At 43.2% G+C, this 12,834-nt stretch overlaps 2 protein-coding genes across 4 annotated transcripts; both read left to right on the forward strand.

Annotated features, from left to right (window-relative positions):
• Positions 1–821: 821 nt before the first annotated feature.
• LOC142877508 (uncharacterized) lies at positions 822–5,738 on the forward strand. Its single transcript, XM_076012203.1, has 3 exons — positions 822–979; positions 1,893–2,384; positions 3,077–5,738. The coding sequence occupies exons 2-3, from the start codon at positions 1,905–1,907 to the stop codon at positions 4,238–4,240; spliced, it is 1,644 nt and encodes a 547-aa protein (XP_075868318.1). The 5' UTR covers positions 822–979; positions 1,893–1,904; the 3' UTR covers positions 4,241–5,738.
• Positions 5,739–7,031: 1,293 nt separating this feature from the next.
• tmem79a (transmembrane protein 79a) lies at positions 7,032–12,570 on the forward strand. 3 transcript variants are annotated; one of them, XM_076012206.1, is made up of 5 exons: positions 7,032–7,182; positions 8,390–9,122; positions 9,922–10,116; positions 10,901–11,123; positions 11,747–12,570. In XM_076012206.1, the coding sequence occupies exons 2-5, from the start codon at positions 8,480–8,482 to the stop codon at positions 11,940–11,942; spliced, it is 1,257 nt and encodes a 418-aa protein (XP_075868321.1). In that variant the 5' UTR covers positions 7,032–7,182; positions 8,390–8,479; the 3' UTR covers positions 11,943–12,570. The 3 variants fall into 3 exon arrangements, with proteins under 3 accessions (XP_075868321.1, XP_075868324.1, XP_075868322.1); XM_076012207.1 differs by lacking the exon at positions 7,032–7,182 and adding an exon at positions 7,218–7,359; XM_076012209.1 differs by lacking the exon at positions 9,922–10,116.
• Positions 12,571–12,834: the final 264 nt, after the last annotated feature.

Here is a 12,834-nt window from a genome sequence, read left to right on the forward strand (position 1 = left end):
CTTCCATTGTCGCCATGGTTTCTGTCTGTGGCGAGTCATCGGGAAGACACCAGGGGAGCCGAAAGGGGCAAATGTGTGTGTGTCGAGGGGACTTATCTGCTTCAACTCACATCCTTACAAATTCTTCAACTTGTTCAAGTACTTCATACATGTCAAAGTTCCACAAAGCGAATTCATAATATTACTGTTATCGTAATTATAACTACTGTTACTAATGCAAATTCATTGTACTTGAGCAACATGGGATAGTATCCTGCAATACACGTAATTATCACTTGGGAGTGGTCTTGAGTCACAATAAGCGTGGAGGCCATGTACCAAATATAAAGTTATAGGACTACTGGTCAATTCAGCCTTGAAAATCTCGTTTAAATAAGGAAGATTTATCAATGGTAAGACGCATTACAATAAGATACAGTTAAAACCTGTCAATGTTTTGTTATGTGGCTTAAACTGGAAAAAGATAATAATCCTTCCTCTTTTATATTAAATTAAGCATACACAATGTGAAAACAGTAATGGTAAATTATAACGATAAACTTAAATGTAAATAATAAATAATGATATTAATTTCTCGTTTTCCTTGGTGCAAAATTAACGGGGTTCATTTGAGAGGGGGAAGTATATCAATTTACCTTAAATGGGGGGGGGGGAGGAGTGACTTTTTTGTTTTGTTTTGTTTTGTTTATTAAATTGGTTATCCCAATCAATTCAATTCATTAAAAGTAGTTAGAAGTTATGCAGAAAGTCGAGTAGGTTTGCATGAGCAACTGGCAGACACGGGGTGTGTAGCAATGGTGCTGTGGTGGAACAAAAACTTTGCGCTGTTGTTTCCTTCAGGGCCGCATTAACCTCACGGACGCCCGGAAGTCATCCAAAATTTGAACAGCTATAACAACAAATAATGCGCACACTTACTCGGACAAATTAAACATTAATGGGAAGATAAGCTAGGAGCATTGTGTTGGATTTCGTTAAGGTGAGGGCTGCCTTCTTTTGTTTGTCATATTATGTCAGTTTTACGACCGAGCCTCGTTTTTCCACAGCTATCGATATTGAAAAGGACTATTTCCTGGAAAACAATATGATCTACTGCCTGCGATTGTTTACGGCCCTCTGTTGGACCAAAATACATACGTATTTATTTATTTATTCATTTTTTATCGATGTAGGATACCTGCTTTTTGTAAATAAATAAATAAATATACCTATATATATATATATACATTTTTTTTAAAAAAACCAAAATAACTTGCGTGTTTCTAGGTTCAGAAATGCGCGGCTTGACTGCATCCTGTACATTTTTTGTTATCGTCATGCTACCCTCATTAAACACCTGACTCGCTCAGCTTCCCGCAGTTGTCACATTTTTTGTCCAAAAAATAGACGTGGCCCTTTAGAATAGTGTGCTCCGAAGAAGTGGTCATGTAACATTAAACTAAATCTCTACCTACATACCTGTTGCAATCTTATTTTTGCAATATCAATTTTTTTTTTGCATTTTTAACCAAAGAACACATATAGTTCGTTGAAGGCTTGTTGTCCTAAGGTTTACAATGAAAACATTTGTTTCTGTTACAGGTCGTCCAATCAGGCTTTTTATTGTATGCTAAATATTAGTAATTTCAATGTGAAATATTTTCCCATTATTATTATTATTATTATTATTATTATTATTATTATTATTTCTTAAATAGATAACGGGAATAAGCATGAATTATTAAATAAAATTAAACCCAGGGACCAGTTTTCAGACGTAAGATGGTTGTTGTGCTTATACCCACAATGCTGTCACAAACTGTATTCTATTTTTTTCAGTAATAAGTTAATTGTTGCCAGTTTTGCAGTTCTCCTTGATCAATTTCCTCTTTACTTTTCATTGGTCAATACAGATAAATAACAGTATGGAAGAAGAAATCACGACTGTTGAAAATGACTCCACAAGCAATGCATCCAGCATCAATCCCACTAAGACTAGAAGGGGGCGGTCGCAAGGTTCAAAGAAGTTAAAGGTTTGCGTGACAGACCTGCACCTGATGGAACTGGTCTCCGGCATCTCCAATGTGGGCTCCACGCAGCCACAGAGGAAACGAGGGCGTCCAAGACCGTCCCATACAAAACACACAGAAGATCAGGGACCAGGTGATGATTCCAAGATACACGGCAGTGAGGACGACGATGCCGAAGACTTGGCAAACGGTGGCTCTGTAAAGCCAGAAGTTGGAGAGAGTGAAGGGAGTCCTGCAGTACCGATAAAGAGAGGTCGACCGAAAGGTTCCTTGAATAAGAACCGTAAGAGAGTGTGGGAGAGTTGTGGTGGTGGAGCAGAAGATGACGAGGGCAGGAATAAAGTGAAAAGGGAGAGAGGCCGACCCAGAAGAGTGGTGAGTCACGCTGAGGACACACCCAACAACAAACCAGTAGACACAGACCAGTCCAGGTCTGTGTTCCAATGGAATAAACTGACTGAGTGGTTCTTCTGCTTATGTCCAGAGTAGTCTCATTGACAAAGTGCCAAGTTAAAATGTGTTGAGTTAAATTAAGTTCCATCAGAGTTATTGGACAACGTTCCTTGGAGTTTTTTCCCCTTTCCTCTCATGGCTGTTTTGACAGTCACAATAATATATGACTAATGTTCTGTCACTGCAGTGAGGAGGGGGAAAACAATCACTAAATGGTAGTTAAACATGTTTGTATATTCCAGACTGTGTGGAGTCGCTAATGTTGTGATTTAACAGTAAAAAAAATACATTTAGGATCCAGTGTGTAAAATTTACAGGGATATGTTATCATTAAAATTCAATACAAAATTACACCTATGGAAATAGATATAGGGTGCCTCACTAAAATAAGTAAATTGGGTTTTCATGTTTACAGTATGTTTTCTTACCATTAGGTGCCTTTAAATCTTACACAGTGGGCCTTTAAAATAAGAAAGGAAACTTGGTTCATCATCGTTCTTTTGTTCCCCTCCCCCAAAAATTCCAGTGCTGCATTATGTGTTGCAAAAGTGTTTCAGCTTTGCCTTTCTCCCTGATTGATTTTGTCTTTGTCTAATTTTCATTGGCCAATGTAGGTCAACTACCAGTCTGAATGCAGCAGTGCAGAAGAAGAAATCATGACTGCAGGAAGGGACTCCGCAAGCAGTCCCACTAAGAGTAGAAGGGGGCGGTCGCAAGGCTCAAAGAAGTTAAAGGTTTGCGTCACAGACCTCCACTTGGTGGAACTGGTCTCTGGCATCTCCGACGTGGACTCCACGCAGCCTCGGAGCAAACGAGGGCGCCCAAGACCGTCCCACACAAAGCATACAGAAGATCAGGGATCTGCCAATGATTCCGAGTTGCAAGGGAGCGAGGACGACGACGACAACGCCGAAGACTTGGCAAACAGTGGCTCTGCGAAGCCAGAAGGTGGAGGGAACGAAGGGAGTCCTGCAACAATACCAAGAAAGAGAGGGCGACCGAAAGGTTCCTTGAATAAGTATCGTAGGGGAATGTGGGAGAGCTTCAGTAGTGGAGCAGAAGATGACGAAGGCAGGATAAATTTGAGAAGGGGGAGAGGTCGACCCAGGAAGTTGGTGAGTCACACAGAGGAGACACCCAACGGCGTCTCAGACAGACCTCGCCGAGGAAGGGGAAGGCCGAGGAAAAGTTCAGCACCAGCCAGTGGACTCGCACCTGGACTGGCCACAGGGGAAGGCCAGCAGGTGAAGAGGGGAAGGGGCCGGCCCAAAGGCTCCTTGAATAAGAAACCCAGGGCTCAACCTCCGGTTCAGATGTTCAACTTAGTCAGGAGAAGACGACCCGGTCGACCGAAGAAGCGCGAAGTCCGCAAAAGGGGGCGGCCGAGGAAAAACCCTCTGCCGTCGCCCGAGGAGCTGAAGAAACCAAAGGTGTGGAAGCCACTGGGTCGGCCCAGGAAGTACCCGCGTCCCGACCCGCTAGACGACGTGCCGCAGCCCCCCCGCAGGAAACGAGGTCGGCCACGCAAGTCGTCTCGGAAAGGCGCGCACTTGCGCAAGCCGCGCTCGCTGCGCAAGCCTGCGAAGGCGCTCCCTCCTCCCCCGACCCACAGGAAGGAAGGGGAGGCGCCTCGGAAAAGGGGTCGCCCCAAAGGTTCGCTCAACAAGAATCGATTCCGAGGCGAGATCGAGATCCCGAGCCTCAACCGTATAACCAGCAGCCCGTCTAACGTTGAGATGGAAGCAGCGGCGGCTGGTTCTGACAAGGGAGAGGAGTAGGTGACACGTTGACATGTTGAAATGTTAAACACAATCATGTCATCGAAAACACCGTTTTAACATTTCACCTGTTTGAGGGGGGGCAGGAGAAACCCTCAGCAGCTCCTGTAATTCCCTTAACTTCCATCGTCTTTCCCGTGCATTTGTTTGGTTTTGTTTCTTAATTACCTTTTGCTTTCTACTACTGCTTGGTAGTAACTAACAGTTACTAACAGTCTCTTGTTAGAATTGGAATGTAATGTTTTTTGTTTTGGTTTGTTTTCCCGCCAGGAGATATTTAAAGAAGTAACATTGGAACAATAATGAGTAAAACAGCACCTTTTACTGTCCACTTTCCCCACAATACTCCACCGTTGATGGTTTTTATTTTTCAAAGGTTTTTTAATATTGCCTAAACTAGGCTGGTGATCTAGTGAAAGTTATTGGCCGATTAACCGCTCTTTTCTTTCTTTCAATGACTTTCCTGAGGGTCCATGGAGTAGTTTTAATATTTGCTGGTAGCCTTCGAGAGGTAGCTGTGTCCTTTGTGACATCACAAAGGAACAAAAGTGCTGCAAGCAAAAGAAAGATTTTTCTTTGAACATTTAAAAAGTCTACAAATATCATTGCTGGAAAACATGTACAAGTACATTTTTCCTACTGACTGAAAATCGTGACTTTAAACACCCACTTTGAACTGCATCTAAATCAGCACTTTAAAACAAAAAAAGATTTATTTGCTCCTGGTGTTACAAATTAATTGGTGCATGTTTTATATTTTCTAAATTGTCCCCCCGAGAGTGACGAGGCCTCCTTCATGCTTTGGCTCTTCAACATCCAAGCAAAGGACGAGCTGTCAGTTCTATCGATACCACTTTGGTTTGTTGTCTTCGATATTGTTTTGCCTTAATCGTCATGCCGTTGAATGTATCATGTAACATTATCGATTAGTTTTCCTGAACTCTGGCGTTCCTTAAGCAGTCTAAAAAACAACAACAAAAAAAAATACCTTCTGTATCAAGAGCCTTCTTGCCGCTCAATCCTGCAGATTTCCTTCTGATGCCGTTCAACTTTGTGTGTCTCAGCTAATATGAAATTAACGTAGTTATGTCACTCTGTCCTTCTGAATGTTTACATGTAACTGTGAAGCCTTTTTAGCAAAAAAAACAAAAAACAAAAAACAAAAAAACCCTAATTGGTCTGTCTTGAGATGAAATCCACACAACTGGATTGATTTAACAAATGTTTGTTTCCTTAATTTTAGGCACCTTGTAAGAAGTTGTACAACATGACATTTTGTGGTTCGGTAAAACAATTGCAGTTTCTAAATGCCAAACTTTTTTTTTCCCCTACGTGTTGAAAGAATGCAAGACGAGCTTGTACATTGAAGTCCTCTTTTTCTTCTTATTTTTAAAAATCAGATTGAATATTAGTTTGGCTTTGTGAAGTCAAGTCTTTTTAAGTGGAATTAGTTGAATTTTGTGTGTTTAAAAAAAATAAAAGCATCTCGCCATTTTATTTTGAGGTTTGTGTGTTTGACTTTTTTTTTTTTTTTTTTACCTCTACTGACAACTACAGTGTAATTGACCAAGTATTGTTTGTCATTACTGTGACGTCCATTTAATAGAATAAATAAGTGTGGTATGACTTTTTTTTGCAAAAATTCAGACTTGTTGAAAGTTTGCGGTCTTTCGCTGTTAAAACAGTCATTACTGCGTGTTTAAGGCAAATTGGAGTTGGAAAAAGTCATGTAACATCTCAGATCAGCCCAAATATTGCAGGGATGACTTTTCAATGATCTCAACATGTCCAAAAATGGGGGGGGAAAAATGTTTGTTTTTTTCAGAGGCCAAAACAATTAAAAGTCTCAGATCAGCCCAAAATGCAACGGGATGACTGTTCAATAATAGTTTAGGATGAAAAAGACTGATAGAGTCCAAAATCACAACGTGTCCCAAAATGGAAAAAAGTAATACAAAATACTGTTGTTTTTTGTTGAAAAAAAAGAAAAAAAAAGTCCCAAATCTGCCGGAAACGCACTGGGATGATTGGTTGTATGATAGTTTAGCATGGAAAAACAGTCATAGGATGCAAAATCTAAACATGGCCAAAAATGGAAGAAAAAGGTCATACATAATTGTCAGGGGCCAAAAAGTGAAAAGTCCCAGATCAGTGCAAAAACTCCCTGGGAGGACTTTTCTATGATGAGCTTAGTATGAAAAAGAGTCCGCTAATACAAAACTTCAACATGTCTACTAAACAACTCGCTTTCTCCAGGGGCCCAAAAAAAAAGAAAAGAAAAGAAAAGTCTCAGATCAGCCTGAAACGCACTGGGATGACTGTTCTATGAAAGTTTGGGTCAGTTTGGGTCATGCTATGCAATAAAAACAGAGCATGTTTTTAATGTCACATAGTTGGAGCAGACTACTTTATTCGTGGCTCGACAATGACTCCACTAAAGAGGAGGCATTACTTCCCCCACTAGTCATCCTGAAAGTTTTCAAGACGGGACTATTTTCTTGTTTCTTGCGAAATGGTTCCCGTTAAACCAATCAAGTGGCCGCTCGATGTCACGAGAATCCTCATGATTCACCCCGGCCGAATCATGAGGAAAGAAAGACAGCAGTTTAAAAGAAGCACTTGAGTCTGTTAGATGTCATAATTATTACATTGAGAACAAATCTACAGCGTAAAATTCAAAACAGAACACCAAACAAGTAGAAACACAGAAAAAACCCACACCTGACAGTAACAGGTGTAACAGGCGCACACCTTCGCCCGCGGGAATTTAGGCAGAGTGAGACCTCCTACTCGCTCCCTTCGTCGCTCTCTGAGCGTCAAACGCACCCACAAACCGTACCTGTCTGGTGGCTTGTGACGTCACCCGTGTCGAACAATGTCGAGATGCGCGATCACACGTAAATTGCGCATTGTTTTCGGCGACGCGAGCGGAGTCGCAACAGGTAGGTCGACGGTCCGAGTTCAGCTGAGCTGTATTTTTCACTGATGTGAAGTTCCAGACGAAACTAGACAAGTTGTAACTTTCGGCGTTGGAGTCTCAGAAAATTAAAAATAAACATTTAGGTACATTTATATAGCTAAGAACCGACGCTGTTAGCTTGTTTTGACTTCATAAAAAGGTATGTGGAGCGGGAAGAGAATACATCGTGTTTGAATTAGTTTCTTTTATATAAATGTTTTAAAGCTTGTAAAGAACAATGTTATATTTAAGGAGGAGCCAATTCTAAGTCGTTCTTCAAAACATTTAGGTTACAGAGCAACTCTCCTGTCACTTGACAGGCGAGCCGTCTGTGTTTTTGAACTCGTGTCGTGGCCACCCGCGTTCACGGCCTTCACTTGGTTCCTGCTGCTGTTGTAGCTGCTCCCTGCTTGCTGTTTGGATAGGCAAAGTCCAAGCAGTTTCAGGTGTTCTCCCACAACAGGAATGTAGCCAGTGTTGATACAAGCGTAGTATCTCCCTTTATGGCTGAAATCAACCTGCCGTTCCCTTTAATGTATTTCTCAGCAGTGATTCGGAAGAAAAGTGTTTACGATCGTGTCTCTAGTTTTATCGCTTCACCATTGGAATGCGTATTCATTTTCATACGTTTGAAAAGTGTTCATTACTAAAAACAAAAACACAAATGTTCTTCAGAATCTCAAGAATCCTGCACGTTAAGATCATGTTGGATTTTTACAATTTGATTTATTTTAAGTTAAGTTGCATACAGTGATTGCCAAAGACTGTCCCACTAATATTCCACACAGTTTCATTGATGAGATTTAAATTGATGGGCTGAGTGAAATGAAACTAACTTGTGCATAGCCGTGTTAATGAAATTCTCCAAACAAACTGAAGATCTCGAGCTATTGATTCTTCGGGGATGATTATACAATTGGCGCTGTGAATTGCTTTCTTCCAATAAATAAGACTTTTCATGAACATAAATACAGGATCTATTAATGTCACCGTCATCGGCACCAAGAATTCAGACGCACGTTTCTGTCAATCTTTACACTTGTTTCCACCAGCACCCAAAGAGTCAAACCTGCTCCGTAGAATGTGCACACACTCTCACTCATGCCAGGCAAACACGCCCATGATAAACAGTGAACTTTGATTTCTTCATGTGCAGCTGAACGCACTGTATTCTTTTGTCCTTCCTGCAGACGTTGTGAAGCAAAAATGGTTTGATCACCAGAAGAAGAAGCAGCAGCAGCAGCAGCAGCAGCAGCAGCAGCAGGGGCGCGAGGGAAGAAATGTCTGACCAAGGCGGCCTGAGCTCTGAACAGGTTTCTCTTTTGCCTGCGTGTCCGCTGGAGGCGGCTGCAAAACAGGGGCAACACAAAAACAGCACTGAAGAGGAGAGTGAGATTAGAGATGAAGGACGAGGCGAGGAGGAGGAGGAGGAAGTGGCCTCTTCTGCTCACCTGGAGCCCAGCACCCTGCCGTGGCCTGGAGACAAAGACGGAAGACCTCAGACGGACGCGTGGTCTGTTGAAAAACACGTTGTGGAGGCCGGAGACGAAGATGTAGCCGGGTTCCCGGAGGAGGAGGGCGCCAGGAAGAGCAGGTCCAGGTGGAGGGAGAGCATGCCCGAGGGGGAGAGGTGGAGGGACGACGAGCTGGACGTGCAACACCAAGGCAGGGGTGACGGGTCGCTGGCCGACGATGAGGACGAAGGAGATGATGAGGAGGAGGAGGAGGAAGAGGAGGAGAAGTGGATGTCGGAGAAAGCGGCGCGAGGTTTCACCCCGGAGGTCACCATTGTGCGGCCGTCCTGCAAAGTGCAGCCGGAGGAGCGGCGGCCGTTCATCCGACCCGACGAGATGCAGCTGGACCTGGACACGCCGCCGCCGCCGCCGTTCTACCAGCAGTACCCAGAGGAAGACGACAAATACTGCAAGTATCGGACACTCCGCCGCATCTTGTACACGCAAATAATAGCAAATAAGAATAGCAATCGTCACGCAACAGACGGCCGCATGGAAAAGAATTTGTTCAATCCCCACGTCGGCCACTGAAAAAGCAGCTTTAATAACAAAACAGAAACTGAGATACGTGATAAAGAATGAAAGAGGACATTCAAATCAATGATATTGGAGACCAAAGTAACCAACCAGGTTTTTGTCCTGGCTGGCGTGACTCATCACAATGACTCTAGACAAATCACATTATTCCTTTGTGCGACTATTTCTTGGAGTTTCCTCGGCTACAAACTCCGGGGCCTCCCGACTTTTCACTTTGTTTTTGTCTTAATCTTCCAAATCCAGCCTATGATGGGGTCAAGTCGACAAAGGGAAGTACTGGAGTGGCTTCTTGGTAGTCGTGGCACAGGATTTAATCAGGAAGCAAAGGCATTGAAAAAAACAAAGCCCAACAAGACGCTTCATGTTTAGAAGAGCACGGCCCTGAATGACAGGAAGTTATCACACAACGCATCTATGTGCAAATCTCATAGCATCCTCATCAGTTAAGAACTGTTGGTTTTGTTCCATTGTACTGTAGATGGAGTCCTTTTTCTCTGTGAAACTACCCTCAGTGACCACTAGGGGACTGACATGAGACAACGTGACTTGATGGCCTTTTTATGACACGTTCTTAAACAAACCAGGCTTCATTTTTTTGGAAGCAAAACGACTCTTTTGACATTGGGCGCTTGGACCAATCAGCTGATGACTCTTTGCGCTCTGTTTTTCAGATGTGTGTGAGGATTTGTGCGCCAACAGGATCAAGCTCATCCTGGCGACGGCAGCGGCCGGGGTCATTTTCCCTCTCTTGGTGTGGGGCGGCTACGCTCTCCTTCCCTTTGACACGCCGCTGCTCCAGAGCGCCCCCCTCAGGGTGGTGTACACCCTGCGCTGCACCTTCTTCGCCGCCATCCCCATCCTGCTCGGTAACGACCGCCTGGCACCTCTGTCTGGAGTTTGGTTAGGTGTTGAGTGTGTAATATTCAGAGATTTTGAAGAAGAAACAGCGACATCAAGTGGTTGCATTTTAGATTGCAGCGTCTTTCACCGCCTCTCCCCCTCCTGAGCTTGCTGGTTAGCTACGGTGGCCTGCGCACCCAATCCTGAATACCTTGTCCACCTTCTTTTTTGTTTGTTTATTTGAAGACGCGAGCAGTCGTCCTAATAACGAAACCTGCTCTCAGGCTGACGGGATTGTCCACAGCAGGCGCAAGACCCTTGCTCTATGTATATTCTTATATGTATATACATATATATATATATATGTGTTTGTGTGTGTGTGTGTACACACAAATATATATGTGTGTAAATATATATGTGTGTGTGTGTGTGTGTGTGTGTGTGTGTGTGTGTGTGTGTGTGTGTGTGTGTGTGTGTGTGTGTGTGTGTGTGTGTAAAACAAAAACGGCTGCGTTCATAACAATGTATATGTGTATATAAATATATATACATATATACACTGTGAGTATATATGTATATATATACTCTGTATATATACTGTGTGTATAAGAACTAGAACATTCTATTATTACTTTTATTCTACTGTGATTATATACTTTTATTAATGTATTTATTCGCAGTAGTTTAAGTTTTTACCAATATTAAAAATCATAAATCAAGCCAAATGTTACACACTGGATGTTTAAGCAAAAAAACTGAAGTGGGTGACACCAAGTGACCTTTGACCCTCCCGCTCTCCTGTGCCTGCAGGTATGGTGGTGCTGGGCTTGGCCCGCCTGCGCCACGGCAACGTGCGGGCGCTCTACGAGGCCGAGCAGGTGGACAGGGACGTGGCGGTGCACTGGCACTTCGTCAACCAGTCGCTCTCGCTCTTCCTCTTCTTCTTCCTGCAGCTCGCCGTCATGGCGACCTACGTCGACCAGGACCTGGTGAAGTTGGTGCCGCTGCTCACCATCTGTTTTTCTTTCGGCAGGTGAGGGACGTCGCATTCACGCGCTGCCCTCGGCTTCACGTTTGAGTTAACAGTATTTTGACGTGGCGTCGCTCCTCCTACTTTTTCCACGGCGAAAGAAAAAAAAAACATCTCCTAGAGTTTAGTCCCACCCACGCCGACCTCGTGAGAGCAGCACAGTGCAGGTGTCTTAACTCGCTTGCTCCTCATGATAGATTTTTTTTTTCTCGTCACTATTAATGTGCAACCCTCAGCAGAGATAAGGAAGCGAAGGCAATCACATCTCAGGCTTTTTGCCAGTTCAGCTTCACAACAGTAATCACAGTTTTTATGAACCCGATACTGCGGTACCGCTCAGCAGTGCAACTCCTGAGATATTTCAATTTACTTTCAAAAAACAAATAACAAATCACAAGCCAGAAAGAGGCGAAGTAAAGATGAGTGTTGAACTTTCTCACCTGGCTTCCCCGGTAATGTACACTTCATTTTAGTCGCACATTGACTAACTACGTAACTACCTGTAACTACCTGAACCTATCTGCCGTACGGCCGTGTATGAGTAACACAGTCAGAGCTGAGAACAGAAATAAAAACTCCTCTGTACTCTCAGACAGGAACTAAAGACTCTCTGTCGCCCCCTGCAGGCTGATCTACTGGCTCTGCCTCTTCCTGGGCAGCACCAGCATCAGGGCCTTCGGTTTCGGCCTTTCCTTCCACCCCATACTGGTCATGCTGGGCGTAAACCTGTACTATGTCTGCTCGTCCATGGGGCAAAGCGCCGTTTTTGACGTGGCCCCTCCCACGACGGCGCCGCCTGCCGCGAGGAACTGGTGGGGTTGACGAGCAACGGCCCAGAAAAAGGCTGCGAGGAAGTGGGGGGAGCCACACGGGTGTCATGGCAACACACTTTGTCAGAGTTCCACTCGGAAACGTGACACGTCCCGATCCAGTAGGAACTGCTGGATTCATAAAAACATGCAGAGCTCCAGATTGAACAAACACTTTGATGATGTGTTTACTTCCTGTTTAGGAGAGTTGAACTATTGAGTCAGAACAGTGAGTTCAGGTGGAAACTCAAAGCAAATGTTCATTTTATATGAATATTTCCAAATTTCCTTTTGTCTTGTTTACACACAACTGATAAGAATGTAATCTTAAAGCTGTATATTTATAACTGACAGACTATCGTCACGACAATCAGGCTTTTGTATTTTTTTTTTTTTTTACGGCAGCATTATTTCTAGTTGTAGTTTGGGATAGCCTGTATATTTATATACGTAAGATTATTTTTGAATGAAGCCGATCCTTAATCCAGCATATGAAGTGGTTTGCTAAAGAATTCATCAGAATTATTGACTTTGTAATTGACTGGAAAATTCAGATGCAATCATTACAATGAAAATGTTCTGTAGTTGCAAAATTCAGAATGTGTTGTTTAAACGGGTAAATAAAGATGCCATTAAATGAGCTCTGCTGTGTTTACTGCGACTGAGCAATGCAATCTTAAGACCAAAGTAAATTGTAAATAGAGTCAAACTACATGCAAGCAACTATAGTAAGACGCAACATCAGCAGTTCTAAGGTCGTCAGACTCTGCAGTGTCTTCACCGAAGACTAAAAAAACAAAAGAGAAAAAAATGAATAAATGAATTAAATAAATATACAGCTGGCGTCCAAAAGCAGAATTTTGAGGTATAAAGGTTCAGAAGCTGGTGAGTGATTGAAATATTGT

This window comes from Nelusetta ayraudi, unplaced genomic scaffold (assembly GCF_046127955.1).
Source record: "Nelusetta ayraudi isolate G7.1 ecotype Tasmania unplaced genomic scaffold, CSIRO-AGI_Nayr_v1 ptg000135l, whole genome shotgun sequence".
Taxonomy (NCBI): domain Eukaryota; kingdom Metazoa; phylum Chordata; class Actinopteri; order Tetraodontiformes; family Monacanthidae; genus Nelusetta; species Nelusetta ayraudi.